The following is an 11,584-nucleotide window of genomic DNA, read 5'->3' as shown; positions in this document are numbered from 1 at the left end:
TCCAGGGGACAAAAACAGTATGCATTATTTGTCCACCTGGGAAGCGGATGAGGCTGAATAATCCCTTGCGAGATTGAGACCTGTCTGTAGTCAGGCAACCACTGACTCTAAGAGTGAACAAGATTTTTATAGAGGGTGGCTCCAGCAGCACTGATGCTGAGATTCCATGAGTCAGAGGACGTGGTGCAGGGGTGGGAAGATGGGTTTCTGATATAACATAATAGTGTGGATGTGCTTAGCACATGTGAATATTTATTTGCATTTAAAAGCATGAGGGTTCACACAGCACTCATCAATGACAATCAGTGTTGGAGTCTGGATAGTATTTGCATTTCTGACTTCTCACCATCTCCACAACGAAAGAACCAGGAATGGTGCCTTTGAGCAAAAAAGAAAGAGGTATTGGGACTAGCAAGGGTGTCTGACCTCTTTTAAAAGACATAGCCATATGGAGAGAAGCACAGAGAGAGACAGATTGATACACTGAAGGAAGGTTACCAGGGTCCTGCAGCAGCAGCAAGGCACAGGTCACTAAGGAGGAAGAAGCAAAGACATAAACATACCCTTCTCATGGAGTAGCTGATCTCCCAGTCCCAACAGAATTTGCAGGGCAGTACCACCCAGCATTATCATGAAAAAGCAAAGATAAGGCTTATTTCACATACTCCAGCATTACATGACCAGAAAGAAATCAAGAAGAGGGAAGGAAGAAGCTGTTACATGAAACTAGGCACTTGGTGACCTCATTACTGGCTACAGACAGCTCCAGCACTGCATATGGTACAATCAGAAGCCCTTAACAAACTCTTGTTTGTTCTGGCAAGCAGAATATACCAAGATTTCAGTCTCAAGTTGTTCAACAGAGATTTCAGAGAAGTGATCACTCAAAGTCAGCTGTGTACAAAAAGAAGCATCAGGTTTTGCTTCAGAGTTGACGTGTTGATTGGAATTCCTGCTCTGTCTTCACAATGCACTGTTCTGTGCTGCAACATGCCACACAATGTGTGTTGATAACATAAAGACAACAAAACCAAAACAGCACAAATAGGAGAAAAAAAAATCACGTCTAATTGTGGTTAAAAAAAAAAAAAAAAAAGACCTGTATAGTCAGCATTAGTAGTTGCACACCAGAGAAGAAGAATTATTGAGCTTTTTTTGTATAAACCTGCCATTTATCATATTTCTTACTGCTTTATCTACTGGTCTCAAAATAATTTGCAATTATAAAATTCGCAGTTATTTTAAGAAGAATTTATCCTCTGGCCAAAAATACAGGTTTTCTGAGGGCTAGAAAATTCAAAATACAGAAAATAGAGAGAAATACAACTGCTAATTTGTATTAATAAAAGACTACTAATATTGTAATATAGAAATAGTTCTCAATAAATAGTATCAATAATGTTACTGCATTTTTATTAATCGGAACGCATTAAGAAGTTTGTGCAACAGTAAGAAACATAATCCTGATTATTTTGGTAGAGAATAATGCATCTCATTTGGACATAGGATTGTTAGTGTACACCTTCAGTTATGGTAACATCATAGGGAGGCTGTCGGTTGTGGATCTTGTTTCAGAGAATCCTTTTCATACCACCGTCCAAAAAGCGTCACAGTGACAACTGGTTTTGTTGGTGGTGTCTTACTTATCAAACGCCCATCCTTCAATACCTGATTGGAAAAAGTAACAGAAGGATATAGTTAGAGGAACACTAATATGAACAGGTGAAGAGCTCAGAAAGATATCTGAAACAAGAAGGTACATCAGACCATACCACTTACATCAACTATTGACTTCATTAAACGGTATCAAATATGTCTGATTATCACTACAAGCGAGTTCACTTTGTTGTGACAGTTTATGCCATTACTAGTCCACAGAGACTCTAGCATGAAGCAGCTCCAGAGTGTGCCATTACCTCAAATTCCCCAGGGGCCAGCTGCACACCACTGTACAAGACTTCTGGAAAGACGTAGTTAGTGCCAAACGTGCCACTGAGGGAGAACATGGCAAACTTGGTCTGCGCAGACTCCACTGGCTGCCCACATGTGCTCAGGTCTGTGCTCTTACACTTGAGCAGTGTGCATATCTGTCAGGAAGGCAAAAAGGAAACATACTGAGCAAAAGGGAAACATTCAGTTATGAAAGTCTTGTGTCATTAAACCTAATATGCATTGGAGTAGACTGTCACAGAATCTCTTCCATAGCTTATTCGTTCATCCCTTGACCTAATTGTAAGGTATACTAGACTTGCACTTTAATAGTTAGAAATAACATGTTTCTAATGTAAGCATTGCCAGAGCACCTTACTTTGTCCCTGCAGACCAGTGGGACTTCCACTAATTCTTCCAGCTTCCAATTTTCTTGTTTAAAGATTCCCTTCTCACAAGTCTTAATAAGACTTAACAAGTTTGTGAATGGAAATTTTGTGCAAATGAAACAAAGCCCTCCTCCTCAAAGGTACATTGTGCAACTGTACACATTAATGATAAGTGTGCATGCTGCTAATGATACTTCAGTAGGAGGCCTGACAGTCTGTGAGAATTCTGAATTAGATATTCTCCATCCAGCTACTGTTGAATACTGGAGGATTGCACATCTACTTTTGGGTCCATCAGTGCAGGAGACCTGGACATTCTGGGAAGAATTCAATGTAGGGTCATCAAGATGATGAAAGGACTGAAGTATCTTTCCTATGATGAAAGACTGAGAACTGGAACTGGTCATCCTCGAGAAGAGGAAGCTCAAGAGAGATCTCATCAATGTCTATAAATAAAAGAAGGTGCAAAGAGTATGGATCAAGCCTATTCACTGGTGTCCAGTGCCAGGAAAAGAGGCAATGGGTACAAACTAGAACATAAGAGGTTGCATCAGAACATCAAGAAGAACTTCTTTACTGTACAGGTGATGGTGTACTGAATCAGGATGCCCAGAGAGGCTGTGGAGTCTACCTCTTTAGAGATCTTCAAATCCAGCTGGACATCTTCAAATCAGAGGAAAATGAGAATTTGTGGTAGCCTAAGCTTCCTCAACAAAGGGAGCAGAGAGACAGGCACTGATCTCTGTTCTCTGGTGACAATGATAGGACTCGAGGCGATATTATGAAGCTGTGTCGGGGGAGGGTCAGGCTGGGAAAAATTTCTTCGCTCAGAGAGCGGTTGAGTATTGGCACAGGCTCCCCAGGGCACTGGTGATGGCCCCAAGCTGCCAGAATTCAAGCAGTGTTTGGACAATGCTCTCAGCTGTAGAGTTTGAATTTTGGGTGGTCCTGTGTGGAGCCAGGAGTTGGAATCAATGATTTCTGCGGGCCCCATCCAGCTTGAGATATTCTATGATCCTGTGTTTCTATGACATGCTACTGGGCAACCTCCTCCAAGTGACCATGCTTGAGTAGGGAGTTAAGACCAGGTGACCTTCAGAGGTACCTTTCAATCTCAACCATTCCATGATTCTGTAATATATGACCATGTAGTGAAGTCAGCATCCTTTGTCACAGTTTTGTACTAGTAGCTGCAGCACAGAAAGTAAAGTAAGAAAGGTAATGCTTTCCTTTTGTCCTCACAGTCAATTCTCCAGCTTAAAGCTAATCGATGTTTATGGACACTACGAAGAAATGTGAAATAGGACTAGTGAAGATTCAAAGGGCACTGGATGGCTATACTGGCAGGTGATGGAAGCATTTGTAGATTCCTATCGGATACTGGGGAACGGAAAAAGGATATTTGCAAACAACAGAAATACCATTTTTTAACAAATATGGTTTCCTACTGAAACACAAATATGCAAACAAATAATCTACTTCTCTCAATATGTTCTATAGAAATAAAAAAAATGCCAAAGAAAAAATAAAGTAGAAATTTGTCTTCTCTAGAAAATTCAGTACCTGTGGAGATCACCTAGCAGCTTCAACAGTCACTGAAATACATTTTCCAAGTGAACTCACCAAGAAGTAATTATATTCAATCTATCTTCTTAAATGTATTAGAGAACTATTTGCTGGCTAAGACCTCCCTGCATATTCTGGAGTCAATAGCAGCTGGTATGTGAAGGTCTTGCTGGAAGAGAGAACTAGCTAACTAAAAGATTAATCTGGTACAATAACTTAATTATGAAGGTAGGGAAGGTTTTCCAATATGGCTTTAGGCAAACTCAGTCAGGATGCAACTCACTGTCTTCCCAAACAGTTGACAAATTTCCAGTAAAAGTTGTATGCAATTTCAGTAAAATCTGCTATGATTTGAGAGTTAACAACCTTGTGAATCTAAATTATCTGAGCATTTCAGAGAGATAGATGATCTACTGATCTTTTTTAACAGGAGATATTTGATGAAGATACAGAGAAGATTCAGAACACTTATTGCAGATACTCAGAACAGAGGACCTAAATTTAGCTCCCTACATAGCCAACATTGTATGCTTAAAAAAAAAAAGAGAGTGGCCTCTGAGAATTAAAAGAAATTTAGGAACTTCTCTTCTAAATATCTTGGATTTAATGGCGAATGGAACTTGGCCATTTTAGCAACTACTGCCTATCGCTACCAAACAGAATACTGAAGAAAATCATCGTTCTTCCCCCACCCCATGGAACTGAAGGTTTCTCTCTGTAAATAAGCTTCCTAAAATAAATAACATGCCTCAAAGAATTATTACCTGCAGATAGTACTGTCCTTCAACAACATGAAGCCCATCGAAAGCACCTAGCACATAAACTTCATCATCTCGTTTCTCTGCCATCTTGTAGCTCAAGTGGCAGCGAAGGTCTTTCTGGCAAACGGTGACACTCCCCTCAGGCTTAGAGAGCTCAGTGAAAGTGAACTGATCATGAAAGATGAGTCCACTGAAGTCATTTTCATCTGGTAAGCAGCTTTCTACGTTTGAAGCATATGAGCTCCAGCTGACAGCAGGAGGGAAGGCAGTAGAAAGGCGAGGGTGTGAATCTAGTTCAGCAATAAGGAGATGCCCATCCTCAGTCTTCATATTGTAGTAATATGCTCTGGCTCCATCTGGTGCATAAATACCGCTCCCTGTGGAGAGTGGAATTTTTAATCTAAAATAGTTCAAACATTTCATATTGCCCTTTCAATTATTTTCATTGCTAGCTTGTCCAGTATTGTATAAACATTACAGAATTTTTATTCTCTCTAAATGTAACCATTAGCTACTCGGTAGTCAGAGATCAGGTTTTTGAAAAAGGTAGCATTTGTTTCACTGCATGAGGTCTGTTTGGTGTAGCTGAAAGGCAGAGTGTCACCTTACGGTACTGCATTTAGCACCCCTCAGTTCTCTTCTGCATGCAGCAGAGTTGCTTGAACATTCCTTCGTTCTTGGCAAGTTGATGTAAAAGGATTAACCACTGAGTGAAACCATTTAAAACACCATATAGACAAGTATCACAAGTCCATTCTGATGGGCACCAGAAGGGATAGCATCTGTCCAGCCCAGCTTATACCAGATGAAGACTCCTCCAAATATGGGAAATTCACATCAGACCACTCCTAAGTGATGGAGAAAAATCAAAGAAAATCTGTAATGCTAATCACTGAGGAACTCAGGTAGAAGTGGTAGTACTTCACAATTTGTTTGGAAACAAAGAAAGATAGGGAACTCCCAGGAAGCTAAGGAAAAGAAAGCATCACAAGTCTTATGTGGTGTGATAGGGAAAGAGTTTACCAAGTTTAAAATTCGGAGACTAAATCCTTCCAAATAAACACTTAATATTTCTTTGCATTATGTTCTTTGCAGAACAGGGAATTAAGATTCATAGTTAAAAAGATTTTTCAAAGGAATTAAAATTAATTACCTGTCATTGACATGATGGTGTTATGAGTATTGGAAGCTAGGAAGTTGACTCCCATGCCCATAGCCCATGCAGAGTGAAACTCCACAGCAGTCAGAAATGGCAAGACGTTCATCCAGGCAGTTGGGAAAAGCACCGTGTCCACCTGTAGCTCACTCACCAGCACTACGGCAGGCTCCCGGAAAAGGATGTCAAAGCAAGTGAAAATGCCAAACTTCCCAAAGGGAGTCTCAAAGGTGATGATTTCTGGCTCCTTTGGGTAATTAAAATAACTTGCTTCAGACATAAACAGATTGTACTGCAAGGGAAAGAATAATAAGAGAAACCAGTTAAAGGTACTTGATGCAGAAACTTGGAGTCATTTTGCAAAACTGTTCAGAATGACCAGAGAAAGTTTTTAATCAGTGATAGAATGCTTCACATGTAGGAAATCAAGCTGGAATACTATGATCACCATAGTGCCCCAAAGATGGATATGGGAAAATATATGTTGCCTTGGCACCTAAATAGAAAAAAAAATCTAGCTATCTGCTATTCTGTGTCAGCCACCCACAGCTCCCATAAAAATAATCTCTCCACCCTCTTCACTTTAAGTTTAAAATACTGCTGAATCCGAAGACACACTTCAGAGAAATAATAATGGAAGAGAATCTCAGAGCAACTGTTGGTTTGGTGACCTCGACGTGGAGATGCATGTATGAACAGGAAGCACAGCAGTATCAATAGGAAGCACAAGACAGCACAGCAAAAAAAAAAAAAAAAAAAGAGAAAATAGAGGCTTTGGTGACAGGGAAGAGGTTCATGATCTCAACTGACAGAAAAATCCAAGTGTATGACCCTTTCAGCTCTGCAACATTTTCATTTGTCCTCTGGGATCCTTTTAACTAAGAGAGCCCTTTAATATACAGGCAACTTAGAGAATAAACACAGGTAAACGAGCCAGAAAGCGAGTTCAAATTTACTGAACTTGGTGCTTAGCTCCTGCACCATGCCTAGCTGTCACACAGGGTTCAGCCTCAGTATTGGCGGCGTCTCTCTGACCCAGTATGCTCACAAACAAGTATCTTGGCATCGCCTGCAAAGAATTAGTTGAAGTACTGGGTTCAAAGAACATTAAGTAAACAACTGACTTCAGTCTAGCCACAGCAGCATGATATCAGGCACCCAGCCCCGAACAACTTAGAAGAACCTCACAGGAAAGTACATGGAACTGAAAATATATGTTTTCATGAGGTGCAAATGTTTCAGGGTACTCTTCTTGTTTTACACTCAGCATAGGTTTATAATTCCAGTTATGCAAAAACTGTGCCGAAAATGTGCTTAAACATCATAACAAAAAAATAATAGGAAAGGGCTTTTTTCCCTTAAATCAGACTGTGCACATAAGACGGCATGCAGATGAACATTTTAAAATGCTGGAACATGAAGGAATAGACTGATGAAAAGCTGGCATTGAAAACTAGAGCTGTTCAAGCAGCAGGGTTTCCACTAAATAGCAGTTAACAAACTGAGGCAGTGAATCATCTAGTCTGTTTTTAGAAACAGGACAGCAAATACAAACTTAGTGTCAATGCTTCACAGCAGCAGAAAGATTCTATTAAATTAAAAGCAGAAATCCATAAGAGATAAGTATGTGTCATGGGACAATTATTGGCATTAAACTGTCTTGCCAAATAGAGACATTTTGGAAGGTTTGGAAGGCCACTTCTTACCTTGTGGTAACGAGCCACCAGTTTCCCTTCTGAGTCAAAGACAACGTCAGTGTTGTACTGGTAGCAACCGTCACTCGGGCACTTGGGATCACTGGAATTACATGGCTTCTTGTCCCCAATATTTGCAACTACATAGATGGAATTGTTCCTGGCCATGCAGCTGAGTCGTTCCTGCACTGGTGCCCGACCAAATCTAACATGTTTCAGACCAGAAAAAAAGAAAAAGGTACTTAAGAAAATACATACTGCCAGTGGTGTCCATCACAGGAGCACTGCAGGCACACAGGCAGCACCTCTGTCCCAGCTGTCATGGCAGGGCAGGCAAACATATAGGGTGGCCGTAGAGGAGGACTGTCATGCCAGATACATAGGTAGTACAGAGGAAAAAGGCACTTAAAGACTGTGATGGTAGGCACTATAGTCCAGCAAGGCTGCTAATGAAAAACCTGACTTAAGACAATGTAGAGATACACAAATCACCTTCACAAAACTTAACTGTGTAAAGAACTGAACAGTCATTGAAAAAGACTCCTTATATTTCAGTTGCTTATGTCCCAACAAGAAGGTGAACATCCTGCAGTTCTCTCAGCACACATCACCCAGTGCAAATATTCCTCTTTTAACTACTGAGGAACGTCCTCACAGAGGTCACATTATGGTCTTAGCACCGCCTTTTTGGGTAGGTGCAGAACACTGTGGTGCAAGAGTCAGACCACATCTGTAGTTCTATGGCTGAGCACTTAGCTCATACTGTATGGGTCTGAAGTCCGGTGCTCACCTACACGTAATCATGTCCCTGGTCTACAGGACAAAAGATCTATCGATTAGGAATTTATCTTATCGCAGCTGTGGAAAAAAAGAGACTAAAACATTCTGGGTTTGTATCACTCACAGATTTAAACTTTGACTAGTGATCTCATCACCTCTGTCACTAGCTTTTCAGAAAGCTTTTGGCTTTTCACAAAAATTGTATGTGGGCTCTTATATGGCCATAACATTTGTAAAAAACAAAACCAACAATAAACAAATAGACAAAACAAATAAAAGCCTAGTACTACAGATTTCCAAACAGTTCAACTCAAGATAGCATGAAAATAAAAAAAACAGAATGAGAATTAGCCTATTGCAGCATCAAATCTTTTTCCAAATGCAACAAAACCCATATGTTTTTGCCACATTCAGCAACCCAAATTCTGTATGTGGTCTGAATTTCTCCTTAAGGTATCTATTTCAAAAAGTATCTTCTAAAAGTATCTTTTTTTCTCTTGTCAATTTTATGATGCAATCAACCTTCACATCATACTGAAACATGAAATAGAAATGTACCCTGATGTAAAATGCATTAGCTGTGCTTAGACATTTGTTGGGAGCTCATGACTCCACGAGGCACCAGTTTGAAACCACACAAACACCACAAAAAGAATCACCTTGTGGGATCAGTGCAGGGAATCCAGTTCACTTCTGGATCAGGAATATCCTCCAGGTAGGGGTAAATGGTTTCCCTCGTGAAAACCCAGCCATAAATGCCATCCTCGGGAGTCACAATGATGTGGGCACCCTGGCAGAACAGGCTCCATTAAGAAAGCACCCCCAGGATGGTCAATGGAAACAGAAAACACCAATTAACAACACTCTCAATCCATTTCATACCTGCTTGGCTGCTTCCTTGACAGCTCCTTCCAGAACATCCATGTTTCTGTTCATCAGGGCCAAAGCATCGTCGGGAGAAACCTTGTGAACGGTGCGTGGCAGGATGACAGCGTGCTCATACACGGCTGCAATGAAGGTGTCCAAGGCCAGGGCCTGCAGGACTGCCAGGGCAAGCACTGCAGCACGCACCAGGGTCTGGGAAGGGGCCATGGCTGCTGTCTTGCAGTTTCTTGAATGCTCTGAGTCACAGAGAAATGGTGAAAAGGGAACATACACAGAGAATAAAAGAGGGTCAAAGTTTAACTTTAATGTGGGAGGGAAGAAGTGCGGCCTGTTAAAGCAGTACCTTGGAATCAAGAGTCTCTGGTGACATACAGGAAAGTTCAACGTCATAAGGTGAGGATGTTGCAACTCGGAATAAAAGCTGGCAGAGGACACAGGCAGTCACAAAACAGTGGGTAGTGCCAAGTGTAATAATGCCAATATTTAAGTAAGTTATTAAGCATATGACTAGAAAAAGCCATCCAAATTTTCTCTTACATTGTTTCTATCACTGATTACAGCACACTTCTGCCATTTACATTGGCTTAAGCCTTATACACAGAGGCCTGCACAGATCACCAGGCCCTGCAGCATGCCTGTTCCACAATTTACCCTTCCTACCCCCAAGGACATTCTGTTTATTGATCAGAGAGCGCTTCCTTTTTAATTTTTAACTTCAGTTCAAATGCCTTTTTGCATAACATTTTTTTAACGTTCTAATAGTGGCAGCATTCTCATTTGGAAATGATTACTTAACAAAAGGTTTGCTGAGTGGAAAGCAGAGCAGGGTGCCTGCCACCATTGTAGAGGCATCTCAAGAAAGATATAAATGCTCTGGGTGAATGCAAGCAGCACAGAGCGATGTGCAAGAACAAGTGCTTTCAAGCATTAGAAACACCAATGCACATCTGCTGATGTTCATCACTAGGTACTTCTCTAGGTAAAATGTCAGATACAACATGCTCATTCAGGAACCTTGAACGTAAGCCCTTGAAGGGCTGCAACAGAGATTTCAGTGATAAGCAAAGTAACATAGTTTGGAAGGCTTTTTTGTTGTTGTTATATATAAAAGGAAATACAGATTGTGTCACAATAGCCACAATGAGCCCTAAGTCTAAGGAGGAAGTGGTAAATGCTCCCCTGTTTAGCAAGAGCCAAGAAAACATTCAACCCACACAGATGACCATCCTGGCAGGGTGTGCACTGGCCTACAAGACTGAAGTCACCTTGCCAGGATGGGGTTTCTGCAGTAAGGCTGGATGTCTGCTGCTGTGCCAGCTGGCACCACCACCAACTGCCTGCAGAACTGGGAGCTCACCCAGGAAGAAGGGACTAGCCCAGGTTAAGAAAATAAACAACATAAATCTACTGAGTAAAATCCTGTAAAACTACAGCAGTCCAGGCCACAACCAATGTAAGAAGATGGTTATCCTGGAGTTCCTTCTATTTTTCACACCTCTGTTCTCCCACTTTCCCCAATTCCTGCTACTACGTGAGGACAGAATTTACATGATTACTTACCTTTGTGAGAGACGACACAATTTGGTGCCAAATCAGCTCAGCTGTAGGGACAGTCTGCCTTCACACCATGGTCCTGCTCCTTTTCTTGAACTAAGAGAAACTGCTTGGAAAATGACTCTTCATTTGAAAGGTTAATCGTTCTGTGGAAAAACTTCCGAGAACAAACATTCCTTCAACCAGGCAATCACTGCAGAGCAGCAGGAACAGGCTGAGCTCAGTAGCCCCTCCTATTTTAACTAGTGCACGTAGTTGTGGTGTTGCTCTGAAACAGGATACTGTGTCCTGTGGTATAAATACACATGCAGAGATACTGTACTCTTCACAACAACTAGTGTCTTTTCCACCTCCACTATATCAATTGCACAAGGTTACTATTTAATACAGCTACAAAGTAAAATCTTATTTTTACCACATCATTTTGTTCAATGCAAAGCATTTTACACCCTGTAAGTCTAATTTTTTTTAATTATTATTTTGAGCAGATTAAATGCGAACAATGTTGATTTCTTTTTTTTTTCCCCCAAAACAAACCTGAAAAATAAGCTGTAGAGTTTACTTCATATAAAAATCTTAGCCAGTGCACACAAAGTAATCCAGTGCACCCTCTTGGCCTACACATGGTAAGTGCATCTGTTCATGCTGTTAGCTTGTGCCAACACCTGCATGCAGCCTTGACACATCAGTATCAGCAACCATTTCTTCTGGGAGACTGATACATCCTGTGAAATTGCTCCTTTCATCTTCCTGCTTCTCTGACATCTTGCAACTCAGGTGGCAACAAAGGTCCTTCTGGCAAATGGAATGATTTCCTTCAGGTTGAGTTCAGTGAAAAATAAGAGAATGTGGCAAACAACTATGCTGAAA

The 11,584-nt window shown here is 41.0% G+C and overlaps 1 protein-coding gene across 2 annotated transcripts; it reads right to left on the bottom strand.

Annotated features, from left to right (window-relative positions):
• Nucleotides 1-232: 232 nt before the first annotated feature.
• On the bottom strand, nt 233-10,939 carry LOC100542733 (pantetheinase-like). 2 transcript variants are annotated; one of them, XM_085217279.1, is made up of 9 exons: nt 10,721-10,939; nt 9,504-9,581; nt 9,158-9,396; nt 8,935-9,065; nt 7,508-7,700; nt 5,799-6,093; nt 4,649-5,022; nt 1,917-2,087; nt 233-1,668 (listed from the first exon to the last, which is right to left on the bottom strand). In XM_085217279.1, the coding sequence occupies exons 3-9, from the start codon at nt 9,365-9,367 to the stop codon at nt 1,540-1,542; spliced, it is 1,503 nt and encodes a 500-aa protein (XP_085073405.1). In that variant the 5' UTR covers nt 9,368-9,396; nt 9,504-9,581; nt 10,721-10,939; the 3' UTR covers nt 233-1,539. The 2 variants fall into 2 exon arrangements, with proteins under 2 accessions (XP_085073405.1, XP_010705679.1); XM_010707377.4 differs by lacking the exon at nt 9,504-9,581.
• Nucleotides 10,940-11,584: the final 645 nt, after the last annotated feature.

This window comes from Meleagris gallopavo, chromosome 2 (genome assembly GCF_905368555.1).
Source record: "Meleagris gallopavo chromosome 2, MGAL_WU_HG_1.1, whole genome shotgun sequence".
Lineage (NCBI taxonomy): Eukaryota > Metazoa > Chordata > Aves > Galliformes > Phasianidae > Meleagris > Meleagris gallopavo.
This window is presented reverse-complemented; position numbering and strand designations above follow the sequence as displayed.